At 37.7% G+C, this 18,436-nt stretch overlaps 1 protein-coding gene across 6 annotated transcripts in view; it reads right to left on the reverse strand.

Moving 5' to 3' along the window:
* Nachralpha6 (nicotinic acetylcholine receptor alpha6) overlaps nt 1-18,436 on the reverse strand; it is a 221,660-nt gene that overhangs the window by 108,114 nt on the left and 95,110 nt on the right. For all 6 annotated transcript variants that reach the window (XM_072894487.1, XM_072894486.1, XM_072894485.1 and 3 more), the window contains exons 5-6: nt 15,437-15,546; nt 207-387 (exon numbers count right to left, since the gene is read on the reverse strand). In XM_072894487.1, the coding sequence (XP_072750588.1) occupies nt 207-387; nt 15,437-15,546 (291 nt within the window). The remainder of the gene's footprint in view (nt 1-206; nt 388-15,436; nt 15,547-18,436) is intronic.

The raw sequence follows: 18,436 nt of genomic DNA on the forward strand, positions 1-18,436 counted from the left end.
TTTTGTCACACCGTATGGTAACCACATCGGTCGCACTTGGTACAACCACATTTCGCGGTCCCTAGCCCTCTTTTACCCTCAGCTTCCGGCTCGAGTAAAAGCGCGTATAGCTCATTCGGAAAAATTGAAGGGATTGATATTATAATCTTGGTGCTCTCGGTGTGTACTGAGAGTGTGTCGGTGTGTAAGTGGAGATAGTAGTGTACCTGGTTGCCGTCGTAGGTCCAGGATCCGAACTTCATGTCACAGTGTTGGTCGTCAAAGGGGAACCAAGTGATGTCTATCTTGCATGTGCTCTTGAAGATGCCCGGAGGGACGTACAGGCAACTGCCGTTATGCGTGACCACCACGTTTGTTTGGTACGTCCCGTCGAAACCCTCATCCGCACTAACGTTTCATATTATACTTCCATTAATTACCCTCGTCAGTCGGTTCGCGGCCGGTTTAATCGCGCGCCTCTTTAATCATCGCGTGACGGAACGGGGCGTCATCGGTTCTTGTTAAAGCCGCCGGCAAGACCTCGCACGAAGGATATTGAGAGCCGAAGAACGCGAATGTCGTGTTTATGTCGAGGAGATAAATGGGATACTTGAGGCAACGGGGGAACAGTTCTCCATTCTAATTACATTTACTTGCAATGTTACATTAGCCGTGAAAAGAAAGTTATTTCATGACGACAATTGAACTCGAGAATCAGAATCACCGATGTTTATCGTCTCATTTTATATGAACATACTAAATTCAGCGCATTTTAGCTTGACGTGTTGTCGCCATTTATCAAAATCATAATGTTCGACCGCATCTTTCGAGCAATAAAACGAGAATCACGAAGGTGAAGGAGGGTGATAAAGCGAGGTACTCACGAATGTTATTCATGAAAATGCAAACCGCTTAGGACCGCTTTTACGAGAGTCCTTTTAAGCGCGACCCGGGATTGGAGAGAAGGGGAAACGATGAAGAACGGAAAAGGTAAAGAGGGAAGAGAAAGGGTACCGCGAGCGTTGCCTACACCTCGTTCGGGTTAATCCCTCAAGAATAATTTGAAGCGACCACTTAAACAGCGTTAAAGGATAAAGGCAGATATAGATATTCGTAGTCAGTCCTGGAAAGCTTCGCGTGAATTTTAATGACATATTTATTTACCAAAGCGGATTATTATAAATTTTCGAACCCCCCACGGTAGCAATCTCGCGAGAAAGGTTATTCCTGTTCTTTCGTGAAACTGGCTGCTAGTAAAAAGGGATGTCTTTTATACTGTCAAAACTAAACCATTGAAGAATATTAGACAATTTGCAAGATAATCCGATGAAATTAATATTACAAATATGCTCGTGAAAATCAAGGGTAGGTGGTATCGATATTAATGTCCTCGTTACGGAGAATGTTGTTGACGAGAGAGTCAACGGATAGTGGCATCGGCGTCATTGTCGAAGGTTTTGAGGATGTCGTTCTCGCCAATCGAAAATCGATACTGCCGTATCATTAAGGTTCTCGTGCTTCTCACTACTTTCACACGTTATCGTGAAAATGGAGAACGGTGGAGAGGATAAAGCAAGGTGAAAGATGACGGAGAGGAAAAAAAAGGAGCGTTTCGCCGAGGTCTCGGAAAATGGAGTTAATTAATTCGCGCGGAGAATTGAATTTTCAACAACTCGTTTGTCAATATTAATTGTTATACCATGTGTCTCCTGTCGTACGTGATCTTGCCACGCTCGTCCATTTTTTCGCCAACGAGATATCAATGTGGTCGCTTTGTTCGTGTGTTCTGTCATTTAGCCTAGATCACGATCACCCGAGAGCGACGTTTCTCTTTCAACGTTGATTAACGTGCGTCGTTTAATCGAATTCGCGCGCGCGAGAAAATGATATAATACGCCGGAGAAAATAGGCTCTGTAAAACCGATCGGTCCGAAAAAATCGGTCCAACGCTCCCGCTAATGCACGTTTATTCCGTATATTCGGGCACGTCGGGGGGATAGCGGCATTGTCGTCGTTGTTGTGTGGCTAATGAAGACTAACGAGAAACGGGGCTCCATCCCAAAAAGTATGTCCGATTAATTAATCTCGGTGGAACGAAATCGTGTTGGCGGAGTACCAGGCATTGGATTTTGTTGATCGTGTGTTTCTCTCTTTTATGGATAACTTCGTTATCCGTTACCGTAGTCATTTGTTCGTAGTCGCGTGTGAGGAAATATATGCGCGCGATATATGTCGCACATATAACGTGCGTTCTGAGGCCGTTATGCCGATGTTTCGTTATTGCGGGAAAGCATGTTAATTAGCTACGAAGCGAGAAAATATCGCGTAGCCGGCTACAATTTATAACATGGGATCGTGAGAAATCGCACACATGGATTTCGACATTATATCGGCGACCCGGCCAATAGACTGCGATAACGGCGTATGGAATTTAATGACCGAATCGTAAGGGGCTAATTAACGATCCCAAAGGGAGGACGCATTAGTATATAGGTTAATGGCGATATTCGATCGGGGGATTATCGCGAGATTGAGAGATGGCGGTTCATCGTTGACAGGAATGCTAATTACATACACATATTATGATAACGCGATCTTGAATCAAAATTGTCAACGATGCAATTTTATACGTACTCTTTTATCATTTTCTTTGTAAATTTATTTAATAAAAATATTGCCTTTATTTATTTCCGTACACTTTTGTCGATAAACGAAGCATGTGCGCCATTTTCCGAATAACAATTTAATAAAGTACGGTAAGTAATATATATGTCATCTCTCACTTTTATCCACTGACAAGTAATACATTGTATCAAGGAAGTTGCACGACACTCCTGATGTAACTTAACGTAATCCCATGTAATGGAAGTTACAATTTAGCCTGACACTGCACTGCACTCGATACCGCGTCGTTGTAAAACTTTCCTGCGAGCTTCCAAGTTTTCGTTAATATCTTTCGATCCTATCACAACAGTGGCTGCAAAAGTTTCCGCTCGAAGAGAAACAAAGTACTGAATGCTTAACGATTGCTCGACGCTAAGTACTTGTCCAGGATGGCTCATAGAGCAGTTAAGAATATAAGAAATTTACGCGCGCAACTGTCGTTACACGAAATCGTTTTGGCATTGTTGGCACATGTTGTCAGCAACAAGATTGTAAAACAGAGCGGAAGAATATTTGACACAAATTCTGAGACCACCACGGCATTCTATATCTAATATCGCAAAGTTGCATATTTTCATAATAATATCACTATTATTTATATGTATAATCTAATGCTTTTAATTAGCCGAAAAGCAAATGGAATCGCGAATGAAAAAGCAGAGGTTTTAAAATTCGTTCATTTTGGCGACACAATTTACATAAGACGGTGCTAAATTTTATTTAACGATACGCCAGATATTTGCAATAGGAACGATAATCAGGATGCGTTGCACATATTTCCACGATTTATCTCGAGATTAGCCGTTCAAAATCGACGACGAAAAAAGGAAAAGAGAATCACACGAAGAAGAGAAACAAAACTCGAGGTCAGCTCGGTGTTTTAGCTTCACCATTGCGATCCCACGAACGTAACTTGCAAGGGGGGCTTATGTACACTTTAGCTGGCTCCCTAAGTAAGCACCTTTGTTGAGCGGCAAACGGCCAGTGTTTGTTCGAAAAATCCGATCTTGAACGCCTCAATTTCCGAATGGGAAGAATCTCTATGTGTGAATTGGGCTTTCAAACTAACAATAATGGAGGCGAACTGTGCAAGATATCTAGAAATCATCAAACGTTACTTCAAGTATAGACATTAGAGATTAAATTTAAAAAATATGATAATCTTAAAAATGGGAATTTAAATTTACAGTTTTCATATATTAATGTTTGAGAAAAAGCAGATAATTATATAAAATCTTATTTTTTAATCAAATTTTATCGTAATAGAAATTTAATTTCATTTCCTCAGTACAGATTTCATAAATATTCAAAATCGGATTATTTTAAATTTTGTTAAAAATACAATCTTTATGAAAAAAATAATTCAATTACTAAATATTTATTAATTGAATTAATTAATAATTATATTTACAAATTGATTGCAAAATTATTTCATTTATGCAATTAATAAAAAAAAAAGCAGAAGGTAAACATACTAAAGAATATTAAAATTTATTATTATATTATTAAATTAATTATTATAAATTAAAATATAAAATTATTAAACTATATATATAATGACAATTTAATATAGATAAAAGAATAATTTTTTCTGAAAACGTATATATAATATAAAATTACATACACATTCGCGTCGTGTATATACTCGTTAAAGATTATTTTATCATCTGTAAGTAACGTGATAATTAGAAAAAGAAAGAGAGTAAATTAAATAATTGAAACGATTTGGAAACAGCGTGGCGGAAGGATATTTCAGCTGTGTGGATCTCGACGATGAGATACACGGCCAAATGGAATTAAAGGACAATGTTTATCGAGAGCCATTCTCACTCGAGCTCTCTCGCTTTGCGTGCTCCATCCTATGGTTATGCCAGGACGTGCATCAAAGTCCACGCGTCGTCGCGCTCACGAATTCTGAGGGGCGGTTTCGTCGATTGTTCCACGTCGAACAAAGGCGGATCCCACTGCGATGCCTATTGTCGAGTTTTCGGATAAATTCTGTTCGCCGAGGATCGCTGACCCAGCATCTCACCCCTGTGTGTTTTGTCTCGTTCTCTCCCTTCGCCTATCCGTGAGTTCACTTCTCGCTACACATCGTCATCGTAGATCGCGATATTCATGAGAGAAGCGCGCTCTCCGATGTGAGCAACAAGTAAGTCGCGCGCTCCAGATGGTAGTCGGCCAACCCCCTTTGTTCCGTGAGTAACGACCATCTCGTTCCTTTCTCCATTATATGCACTGTACGTATCTTTTAAACAATATCTGCTAGATACTTAAGGTCGCGCTCGATTTAATGCGCGCGCTAATTCGTAGCGAACAAGATCAATTGTGTCGCCGGAAAGAAAAGTGGGAAAATATTTTATTAGAAGCAGTTAAAAATTTCTCGCGCGAGAGTTGTTTCGGTAAATGGTTGATTATCTTAATTATCTTTATGTAATGCTTTAAAGTCAATGAATAAACCCTAGGAACTGTTCCTGAAAGCGTTCGTTTTTTAAAAACGACGAACACGGTATCGAGATGCGCAGTGACTTACTAAATTCATGTATTTCTAAAATCATTTCTAGATCGTTTCTAAAATAACTTCTAGGTAAAATAATGAAAGCAAGAATACATAGTTTAAATACCGTACAAAAAAAGCGATTAAAAAATCTCAATATTTTTTAAATATTTATAGAGAATTTTTTCGTACACTCTGAAATATCAATAATTTTGTTACAAGTTAATTAATTTTTTATCTATCCCAATCATCTCAGATAAAATAATAGACAATTTTTATATCTAATAAATATTTGATGTACGTATAAAATATTACGTTAAGCAAAATTTTTAAGAAATATTTCTTTTTGCATATTTTAAGAAATATTTCTTTTTGCATATTTTAAGAAATAAACAAATTTGATTCGCGTGTAGGTAGATAAAGATTAATGCCTTTTATTCGAATATACTTTCTTTCCCTTTACTTTTTTCTAAAAAAAAGAAAAAGGAAAATTGCGCAATGTTAATTATAGGTTTCGATGCGTCTACGGTCGTGAGTGTACGTCGCGTAGCTCGCTGATGCGTACGCCGCGTAAATACCGCGTAAAGGTGAAAATATTACGCGATCGGGTCAGCAGGAATATAAAAATATTATAAATCGATGAGACGGGAAAAGTCTCGCCGTTCGCTGGCGGTGGCCGCAACGACGTGCCCCGATATATGTAATACTAGTTACGACATGTAACACTATGCGCACGCGTTGCGAAATTTCAAAACGTCGATCATTCGCGTCGCAAACGTAACATGGACGTCGTTCGATGGGCGTCGCGTCGACATTTTCGCGTTTTGCCTTCGCGATTTTCGATTATAAAAATTCATCGTGACGCATAAATATCCGTACACGCGGAAATGTGTCAAAAGCCAGCTAAGCTCGCGACGAAAGTTACAAGTTTAAAGTAGCACACGATATCGAAGATTATTCGATTGATCCAACGCCGGTACTCGCGCTTCATCGATACGTTAGTCTGGAAGTTTTATATTCTCTATATGCAAAATTTTATATGCACGACAATTATTTGTTAAGATACTGTTCACGTGATTTTTTAATTCCCCGTAAACCTACGATAGATTCAATCGAGCTATTTTGCACTTTTTTTTTTGGAGGAGCACAATTTATTCTTGTAGAATATTTTGTGAAAGAGTATGATATTTTTGTAAAAAGCGGACATACACAGTATTTTTGTAAGGACACTATTTTTAGAGAGATGAAAATTGTCATTCCAACTACAAGTTACGAATGCAACAAGTTTAGAGTTTCTTCTGTATCAGATTGACTAGAAAGACGGATGAGCGAGATGCGTAATTAATTCCTCAGCACGACACAGCATTTCCTAATGATCCACCTGTAAATTATCTCCAGCTACAGTAGAGTATATATATATATGTATATATATGTATACGCATATCACTAGGTGCACGTTAGAATGTCTGCGTGATAAAGTCTGTTATACTCTGTGCGAATTTCCTCGTGCGAGGATGTATCTGCGTGCCAGTAAGAAAGCTCAACAAAAAAAGAGAGAAAAAAAAAAACACATTACTGGAGACACTAAGCACAAATGACAGACAGCAATAGCCCTCGTCTCGCATCGTAGAGAGATCATAAAGTGCTGTCCGTTTAATCTCGTTAGATCGTTATCATAAACCGACACATGCAACAACTAACGAGCCGCGTATCCGCCCAAGCACCTTCCTCGCATGGAGATTGAAATGTCAAACGTGGAATATGGGTTGCGCCCTCGAGGCTCGAATTGATCGGTCGACATCTTCTCGCGTCGTTTTCATGGTTTACGCGTCGACTGATCGATTTAATCGTCTTCGTCATCGTCGTTGTCGTTGTCGTCGTTATTCAGATCCTCGCCGAGGATTCAATTCGCGTTAGTTCTTCTTTTTCTCGCAAACAAGTTTACTCGTTTTTTCTTTTTTAACGGCGGTCTAACGTTTCTTTCATTTTTCCTTTTAAAATCCAGGACGGTTGGGGTTTCACCGACCTTGCCGCGAAACCCGCTCCCTTCCGCTTTTTTCGCCACGATAAATTTATCTTACGAGTCCCGAGTCACGTATATCGGCGTATAAAATAGCACGTAAAGTCGTATCCTGGTGTTTTACGACTTTCAATCTAATATCAATTGATGATTATAATCTTAAATTGCTTGTTTACACTTTCTTTGTATGCTCGTCGTATACTGACTATATAATGTATGGGCGTGTCAACCAATAAATGCATGCGCGAGAAACGCTTTCAGCAGAATGAAGTTTAGTTTAAAATCGGTTTTTCTTTAATAAAAATATATCAATAGTTTTTGATTTATAGACGAGATTGATGAGAAATCAAAATCCAGTTTTTCAATTTGTTTCAGTTAAATTTTAATTTAAAACTCAATTACTAAAAAAATGCTTAATATCGCAAATATTAAAACCAAAAGTGATCTAAACAAATTTCAAGAAAAATTGACTGCAATAAAAAACTCAGATTATACATCGAGGATAAATGGAAATTTTGGAAAACTCCGTCAACTTGCTCACTACGCTCCCTTGAGCAAATAGTACCGACGACGTAACGGGATGTTCTCAAACTCCGTGTGTTATAAACGTTGAGAGAGCAAACTGTCGGAAAGTTAACGGCGCCAAATCACCGGCAAACGATGCAGGATGTCACCCTAACTCTCGTTTGCGCAAATGGATGGCTCGCGATAAACCACTGTCGGCCGTGAATATTGCAAATAATACTGATTTTCGACTATCGAGTGATTACTTAAGACGAGATTCGAATGCTTTAACTGTATGTTTGAATCGTTTATTCGATTGATGAAAAACTTGTGAAAACTGTTGCGATAATTTTAGTTGATACGCCCATTCAGAGAAAGTCCTCTCGTGAAGATATACCAATCTTATGGCACGTATTCACAGTTGACAGAGATACTTTGTCAAGTGTATGTCACCATTTGCGCTCTCTATGTTCACGCGATATCAAAGCTTTAGATTAATGTTTTCGATTTCTCCGACTGTCTCCGCGAAGAGGGAAACGAGAAATTTCCTCGTAGACAGCTTGCGCGCGATACTTTTGGCGGATGTGAATATACGTAATACAATATATCGTAAAAAGAAAAGCAGGCTATAATCGAAATGACGATATAAGAAAAATTTTCTCATCCGATACGTGACTCGGGTCCTTACTCTCAGGACATGTCCTGGTTAATAATCGAAGACTGCAACGGTGTGCGCGAATAGAAGCGAGCAGGTACCGAGCCCGGTCATGCGGTGGCCCGCAGTAACGGGGTGGCCTGACGTCGCGTTTTAATTAATTATTCACATAATTACAACCGTCGCTCGCTGACCGTCGTATTCGCTTTTAACTGAAGAGAAACTTCAAAGACCTGCGCATTCTGTAAAATTCTCACGACTTGCAGCACAAGCCCTACACTGGTTCGCTCAGAAGTTATGTCGAAGGTAGAAACGCCAATCAAATCAGAACGGCATGGAATGCGATCATTGCGAAAACTACTGTAATATGATTATCGCACAAATTCGTGTTGTAAAAATTTGGAAATTCATTCCTGTTTGAAATTCGATTGCATGATAACGGATCGATATATATATATATATATATTTCCAAAGATTAAACTGTACATTGAGAGCCTGCTATGCAGAATAAATTCAATTTACATGACATATCTCTCTCTCTCTCTCTCTCTGCTGTATTCAAATTTTGTCAATATTATCAGAAGTACCCTTCCTAGTAGAGTATTTGTTTTCAAAATTTATATTTGACTCTTCTGTTTTTCCTCTCTAATATCGCGAGAGCTTTTCTCGTGTTTGATCTGGTGTATTCGTTGTTATTGTTATTTGTTGATTATTCTTTGCATTTCGAAGAATAGTGTGCTTTCAGCATCGGTTTTGGACTAACAATAAGAAAAGAGAAAGAAAGAGAGAGAAAAAAGAGAGAGAGAGAGACATAAAAGTGAAAGATACGTTTCCGACGCAATCGATTCAGCAGACGTTACGAAAATCAAATACATTCTCAATTCGACGTGAGTAAATAATGATTACGAGACCGTATATTTGTATGTAGATCGGGGAAATAGTATATGCTGGACAGCGGACGGACACGGACACCATGTTCTATGTACCCTGGTATTCCCCGGATGGTCGATAGAATCGCGACCGCATTCGTTCGAAAGCGCGTGATTCGATTAAATAACCGGATCAAGTATGTAGATTAGAGTAGTGTTTCTCTTTCTCTTTTCTTCTCTCTCTCTCTCTCTCTCTCTCTCTCTTTCTCTCGACTAAAAATCACAGCGAATCGAGCGCGTCCTCGTTTTGATCAAACGCGCGGGGGATTGTTATAAATCTATATACACTTATATAAACGAGAAGAGAATGTCCGGTGCGATTGGATTATCTGTAGATGGATCAAGTAGATTTCGAGAATATATTTCGCCGGTCCGATCAAATTTTGCGGCGCTTCACGTTTCCATTGTGGCTCGTATAATATTCGCATGTGTGGCTGCGCTGACAGCGGAATAGACAACCACATCGCGACTTGCCGCCATGCATCGTGTTCCATTATCAAATTCGCATCGAAATATGTGTTAATACGATCGGATGCATCGACATTCTTCAGATTTTCTTATTCCGCAACTTCGCGAATATTTTAAAATTTACCTCGCGAGAATTTTGAGATTTTTCTGACACCTATCAAATGCGATCACTATCTTGGATTCACACTTGAATCATATGAATATGATATTAACAAACTTGACGTCGCGTCGGACAAATAGACATTCTTAGGAGCACAATTTATGTATAATCCTAATGGGGCTTGAATAAGATATAACAATCCTCGCGCTCGGATTAAATTAGACAGATTTAATTTTAAGTAACAATTATACGTAATATATTTTAGAGTATAACAATATAATAAAGAATAAATCTTTTTGATAAGTACGAAACAAGAAATAGAGGCGAGTAAATCATCTAAAATCGAAACTTGTATGTGCCATAAGACGGTACGAAGTGTACAGGATTATTTCAATTCCCCAAGGAGATATGTCGAAGGTTTCGGCTACGAGCGAGCCGTTACTGCGAGTTGCTTCATATACTTTTCAGTAGTAGCTCGTTGATGTGCTGCTCGGTTGCGAGGTGAACATGTAGTTACGAGGCCGGGAAGGTGTTCAAGCGAAACGGATTTTATGAGCCCCGCGCACGCCGGTACCGAGGCTCTTTTAACCCCGCGGGTTAACGACGGCTTAAATTCGACGGTAACGCCGAAAGTACCTTCGGGCGGGATACTCGAGATTCGCTTTACGGTTTTGCCAAGAAAGCGCCTTTTCCCTTTGGAGGGACCGGCGCGTAACCGTTCCCCGGAGCCCGTTGAAAATGGAACCACATCGCACAAACGCTGGACCCTCCGTGTCGTTATCTTATTTACACTCCAACTTCTCTAACAGGATTGGGACCGACGGCTTCAAAATTCTGATGTCCATAGGACTCGTTCTTTATACGAGTACGCGTGAGATGCATCGCTATGAGATAATCTGCTCCCTGTTCGTAGTCGCGATCGCGAAGAGCCTTCGTCTCTCATTTCGATAGAATGGTAAGGATAAAATATTAGGATTTTGAAAGCATCGAAAGTAAAAATAATAGGTATCACTCGTATCCAGCCCACATGAAAAAATCTATTATTGTTGATAAAATTTAAAGTAAAATTATCCTATAAAAAATAAAGTTAATTCTTTATCTACACAATTCTATATAATATCTAATTATAAACACATATATAAAAACATAGTTTGCAATATTTTCAAATTATGTAATTTTTATTATTAGGAAAAAATGCCTGTTTAGAAACTAGGCTAATTAGATGAGAATTAAGAACAATGAGATATGTTATTTTGACTAAAATAATGGAGAACGCAACGGTAGCTTTGATAGACGCGGTAGCAAATGCGAGTTTCGCGTAAAGTTGATTCACGGCGACGAGCGCGTAAATCATCGGCCCGATGGTTGTTTCGTCGACAATTTGGCGGTGGGATTGTTTTGCGGGAATATGATAGCACAGGATGCTATCGGGACCATACGAGACGTCAGGTAGATCTCGCGCAGCTGCTTCGATAAGCCATTCTTCTGCCAATGTCCCTATAAATTTTTCCAATCGATAATGGGAGCACGTAAGTTAAATGATTTAATGGTCCACGACATATTTATCGGAGAATCGACGGTGTAATTTCGGACGACGATTTATGTGTTTTAGGCGCCTCGAATGAGATTGAGAAAATATTTGTGTCCTATCATAATGAAAACTCTGTGGCCAACATTTTGTATGGGCAAAGAGCAGAGAATTTTAAAAACACATTGCATAAATAAAGATTATCCAATGTTATTTCAAAATTTAAATTATATTATATTCTTCTTATCAAATCTGTGTGACTCGATATTATATGAAAATATATTCTGCGTAATATTCAATATAATATTATTTACTGTTTTAAGTGTGCGTTATCTTTATATTTCAAAAAGATTTGACAGCATGTACTAAGATACATTTCCGAGGTAATAATATGTCCGCAACACGTGATACGTGTGTATAATCGCGAATAAATTTGACCGCATTGGGACATACAAACCGCGTTATAGCGAAACCATTGAAACAATAAGCGTCCATTAGGAATTGATGTTGGTACTCATGGAGGGACGAGCAGCAAATTGAAAATGATCGCTGGAGGGACTCGTCGAAATCCAAGTTTAACTCGTCGAGTCATCAATGTTCCCATCGATTTCTAGTGTCACTTTTCGTTAACGAGCCACCACTTACGCTTTGCGGCCATCTAAAACCGTCGCGCGTCAGAAATTCAAAGTTCAAACTGTTTCATCGATTTTCAAGATATGTTTTAAAGATATGTTATCATATTTTCAAGATGTGTATCCAAGATATCCAAGTTTAAATCGTTATGAAAGAAGAAATGTCCCGTCGAGTATTTTCAATGTGAGAATCTTTTTTTTATTTTTTGGAAAGTTCATTCCAGCCAGTTTTGCGTGGTTCTGAAAGTCGTCCGTTAGCTATCCCAGTAGTCCTGCGTCATTGTACGCTCCCGTGATACTCACAAAGACAAAGTTTCACCGAGACAAGACTTTAATTAATTGTAGCGATCCCGCACACTTTACCAACGCGCCGGCGAGAAATCTCTCTTGCCACGGCCCCGGGTTGGCTAACAACTTGGCCAGTTGTTAGTTGCGGTTGGAGGTGGATTCGGGTCTGTCCGGCTGACCATTTCTTTCTTTTCTACTTACTGTCTTTCACTTTTCCCCGCACTTTCGGTCCATATATTACCTCCATCTACCGTATTCCCATGGCACACTTTACTTTACTCTCCGTTCCTCAAGACTAAATAGACCGTTTGACTATTTATTTTATTGCTACAAATTAGTATTTTAGTTCAAAAAATTATAATTAAATTTTATACTCGAATCTTTCATTTTATATATATATATATGGTTTAATAGTACTTCTGCTAAGAATGCGTTAAAATTTTTCCTAAACAACTCTATGATTAAACAGCTTATCCTGTCTTTCTACTATTTATTTATTTGTTTAATTTACAATGCACTTCATAATTTATTGTCTACTTGAATGTTTTCAAAGGAGTTATTTTGTTATTAAATACCTTTCACCTTCTAGCTATTATTTAGGAACGAGATTATAGCAATTTCTTACAATATTATAAATAAATATTTAATTATTATAATATACGGATGAAATTATTAAACCAAATCAAACATAACTCTTGATTACATAATTCTCTTGAATCTGAGCTCTAAAATTTTTCATGTAGAAAAATGTTTTGCTTTACAAGCTATGCCAAAATTTCTGGCTGTCTAAAAATTTAATTTCGGAAATGGATGATGATCCTAATCACATTTGATTGTCATCGAGCTCAATCGTTCGCTGACAGTTGGTGACGATTATCTAATTTATGCCTAGGTCGAACGACGAATAATTTACGAAGCGATCAAAAATAATTGGAACCTCTACAAAAGATGCAGGGAGAATCTCTTGTTCTCAATTTTCAAATCAAAATATTGTTATTTCATCCACCGCTTTTATAATTAAATTGTCGGAATTTACTCGTATAGTATTTCATTTTTAATTACGTTAAGATTATATACTCAGCACTCAACGCTCAATGTGTTTGTGGTTGTATATATGAGTGTATGAACGCGTTACAAAAATGAAATTTGATAACACATGTTTTTCATCGATTATCACAACGTATCTTCATTGTTCACAATAGATCGCATTCCGTTCTGTCTGATAACTGTATGTCAGGCGATCAGAAAATATATGATTTATGCATCGATCGGCTGGTAGCGAGCGGCGGGCGTATTAATTTTGCGGATCACCGAACGTGAATTACGTAAATGCACTCACGTACGGCGACCCGACGATTGTTGTATATAGCTCTGCAGCCTATAAATACCTAAGACTAATTATTCTAGAGGCTATGGTAGAGAGAGTGGCTGAGAATGCGAGCTGGTCACGGCGTCGAGCAAAAAGGGGAGAAGAAATCCGATTTCCGCGTAATCCTGTTTTTTCAATTCGCTTTGGCTTTCGAATCGTAAAATCGCGACTGTTCAAAAACACATTTCTTCCGCTCTCCACGACGTGACCAACTTCAGAGTTTTTTGAGAAATGAAAATGATCGGCACTTATGCAATCGTTACTCTAGTCATTTTAATTAAAATCTGCGTAATAATTACGTTCAAAAGAGTTCGGGTCAACTCGCTTCGCGATTTCGTGCCTTGTCATTCACGAGACGACGTAAATCGTAATACGCCGAGTACGTAGTCGATACGAAAGCGAGAAACGAGCCGATCCGATCTGATAAGAGAGATTTCTACGATCGGGATCAATAATTACGTGGATACAATATTTACAAATGAAAAATGTAGAGAGAGATATACATAGAGTACAAGTATATAAATATATAATATATACTCGGCTCTTACTAGGATTCAAGTAAATGCATGCACTTTATAGGGATTTCAATAAAAAAAATATATATGTATATATATATAATATATATATAATATACTTTCAAATAAGAGATGCGAAGCAACACTAGAATAAAAGTTACGTACCCTTCGATTCTTTTCTTTTTTTTTTATACTACATTTGTAATACCGTAACGGCACGTGAGAAGAGTACGAGGTACATCGAAAATAATTTACGCTCCAAACGGAGTCTCTCCGGAGGGAGCGAACTTAAAGTTAATGAAAAAACTTTTGCTGCAGTGGCGCTACTGCCGCGCTATTTCTTAGCCGTCGCAGCTTTTCTGAAAAAAACATTCTTAAAATCTTAATTCTCTCTCTTTTTCTCTCACAGGAGGCGTATACGAGGATCGTGCCATCCGAATAAATAGTAGTCGTTAAGTCTACCAGAAGAACTTAACGTATGATGCACATTCGCGACGGAAATAATTCGCGCCTTCTATTTTTATGACAATAAACTTTTTTTCTCTACGATCGTTTCTCGATCATGTTTTCGCGATTTCGCGCTATTTACAAGTCGATGTAAATTTGTTTACACGGATGTGAAGCTTCCGACGTTTCCGCGAAAATGGTAAATAGTCACGCTTGAAATATTGACAAGCTGGAATCGCGATCGAGATACCGGAAGTCCCTTGGCCTTCATTTTGATGCATGACAATTATAGTTGTAATAAATCACGACGATTATTACACGAACGAGTGAGAATTTGACGTAACGCGAATACTTTTATTTATATCTTGCCAGTTTCGACTATCGTATTCTCGGATATTTGCGAAAAGAAGCATTTTCATATTATTATTATTATTATTATTATTATTATTATTATTATTATTATTATTATTATTATTATTATTGATGAAAAAATTATTATCGATTGCTTCGATTTTACCGGTTTAAATATCTTTGCGCAAATCAAACGTAATCGCGTAAAATTATTTTAAGCAACGAAATTTTAACACGTGGCCTTGGGACACATCAGTTTACGTGCCTACTTTACGGATGTCCTTTTATTAGGGATACTTCATTAACACGATAATTTTACGAGCGCGTCATTTTATCCGATTACGTTAATTAAAAATTCTATTATAAGACTGACGCCCCTCCTCTCGCGCGCGCGAAACTGAAATACTCCTAACAAATGTTATTAGTCGAGACTACTGACTTGTCAATACAAAATGAAAGTCGCTACGCAGATGTAACGAGGCCAGATTACCTGTTGTACATGAGGATATCCGGTTTCCAAAGCTTGTTCGGCGTAATTCGAAGGTCTTTCACTCCACCGTACTCGGTCTCGTTCCACTGAAGGTTATAGTCTGTCCACTCCTGCACACACAAAAATAAAAGAATTAGAGAAAATGAAAAAATAATATTTTTAATCTTCTTTAGACATGACGTTATATTTCATAAGTTGAATATTATTTTTACACCTTTATGAGAATAAGTTTTCTGACAGAAGGATCCATCTGAGAATGTTAGTAAAAACATTTGTATTAAAAAGACTTTTATTCTAATTGTAAGGTCAATGTTTAGGAAAAATAGATGATCCTCGTATAACAATCGTTTTATATACATACGTATATCTATATACATAGATATTTAAATATCTAGATATCTACTATAAAAGTAAGAAATATGAAAATTAATAATAATACGTAAAATAATATAAAATGGCTAATCTGAGGTACTATTAATTCGGATCTAATTATAAGTACAATTTCCCCGTTTAATAAACGCGATGAGCGTTCCTCCGACCAATCCCCATTATGCAAAATAAATGCTCGCGTAATTTTCAATTTTCGTTCCTCTGTTCAAGTAATATAATTATAAAATCGATATACGCGCGTGCTTAACGTTCGCTTTGACGTTTATATTATCGCTGCGTTCGAACTACGGAGCGCACATAAATAGTACAACCACATCTTGTATAGCGAATAAAAATAATTTGTGATAAAATTTTATATAATATGATGCAAGAGGCCATTCTCTGTGGTCAAAAATTTGTTTAATTTTATGTAATGTAATGTAATGTACAATATTGAATAAATTAAATAAGCCTGTGTGTTGGTTTTTTGTTAATTTCGATTACTTTGATATAAAATATATTGCCATCTACATTATAATCTTACAGTTCGTTTTATATTTAATGTGTATTCCATACAAAATCTCGATGGAATTCTCATCACTACGTAGTTTCAAATTTCGTATCGTATATTCTTAGATATCCACGGTAATACGAGTCGAAGGATTCCCTTCCTTTGGCCACAGATAAATTTGCACGAGTTAATTAATCTCCGCTATATGAAAGATTAATTATCCGCATAAATTCTATTCGTTGACAAAGTTTGACTAGGTAAGTTGAACGAAAGAGGTTGAAATTTCGTGGAACGGTCAGGGAAAATCGACTATGAACTCTGTCATCGCGTTAGTCGAAGTAAACAAGCGGAACACTTCTAACTGTCGTCGATTTCGCGACGACAGTTTTGTCATCTCGGTGGAAACTGATAGAATTTAAGAGTCACGTTTAACTTTGACGATTAAGTTTCTGGCGAAGGAACGTTTTACAAATATGATATTCGACACGAATCTGGCGAAAGTAATTGCGTAATTACGAAGATAAAGCTGCGTGCTCTCGTAAATCCGGTAAACGCAAAATCGCGCATACGGCAAAATGATAAACCGACAAAAATAACAGTAATAACATCACTGCACTCTCTTCGAATGTATTATACAAAGTACCAAAGTAAATTTAAATTAAAATTATCACTAACTTGTACGCGAGAATGTAACTCTATATTTCATTTGTATCTTGCGCGTCACATGATATAACTGTAAGCGTTTTTAATCCAACGCCGCTGCTATTGCAAAGCGCGCGCGATTTATATGAAAAATTTTTATCGGAGAAATGTATTATATGGTCAAAACGCGGAGAAAAGTATATCTAGAAATATCTCGCAAACTCGATAAATCATGTTCTCCCGGCAGCGAGTCACGTTTGCATGAAGAAGGGTGGTATAGGACTCCTTCTGAAAACCGTCGACCCTTCGGCTCCGCTCGGATATTTCCAACGGAGTCACGTACCTGTCGCTAAATATTCATCGCTCCAGCAAGCCAGACGGAACAGCCGGTCGCGAATCAGAGAAACCTGCAACTTACGCTCGGGTGCGAAGTTCGCGAATTCGCGGGGATAAGGCCGCGCGCGGCATGCGCGACCTGGTTTTGCGAGTAGGAGGAAGCGCCGCGCCGCCGCGGCAGGACGTTTTATAATGTATACTTCAATTTACGGTACGCGCGCGCACCAAGTCCGCGGCGTTTGCTCATTAGATTACGCGGTTGAATTGCACAAACGAGAAATTCAGCACGCCCAGCGCGATGAAAGTATCCGTCCTCGCCGGGCCCGACAACGTCTCATTCCTCTTCTTCTCGCCGCGCAGAGATTTTTTCGAGAGTTCCGCTTCCGCGCGATAGCCGTCGTTTTTTTTTTTTTATGGCGCGCACACCTATCCCGCGACTTACGGATGCGCGACGTAATGAAGGCTACACTCGACGAACACAGGACGACGACATTTCCCGAAAAATAAAATTTCACCTCATGTTGAACGAGACCGTCTATTTTATTATACTCGTCGCGTTGAATTACGTCAATTATCGTCGAAAATTTCCGTGTCTCCTTATGCCGTAACTTTTCGAAAAAGTTTCATTCGCGTATCGTAAATTTTGGATTTTATTTAAATATTACCTACAATTAAAAAAAAAGTATCGTAAAATATAAAAATATATTTTATTCAATATTAATTTTTTTTTTAATGGAACCTATTTTAATGTTATTGTCAAATGCAACAACTATTTTTAATAATAAATTATAAAGAATTATGAAGAATAAAAAAAACGCGACCTCTGTTATTATTGAATCAATAAGTATCTGAACAAGCAAAAAAATGAAATAAAGTTAAGAGAAAAAGATTCTTTATATTCTTAATGCTTTATCCTTTATATTCTTAAATCCTATGAAAAATTATTTCATAAGATTAAAATATTACGTAAAAGGGGCATTCATATACCATACACCCACAGAGAATCATAAACTAATAAGTTTAATGATAAAATACTAAAGTAAAAAAAATTCTCTTTATAACTTATAAAATAAAAATTATACTTTTGATATTACGGCGATTATATAAAAAATAAAGTTCCAAATTAAATGTACAACTTGATA

This window comes from Anoplolepis gracilipes, chromosome 6 (genome assembly GCF_047496725.1).
Source record: "Anoplolepis gracilipes chromosome 6, ASM4749672v1, whole genome shotgun sequence".
NCBI lineage: Eukaryota > Metazoa > Arthropoda > Insecta > Hymenoptera > Formicidae > Anoplolepis > Anoplolepis gracilipes.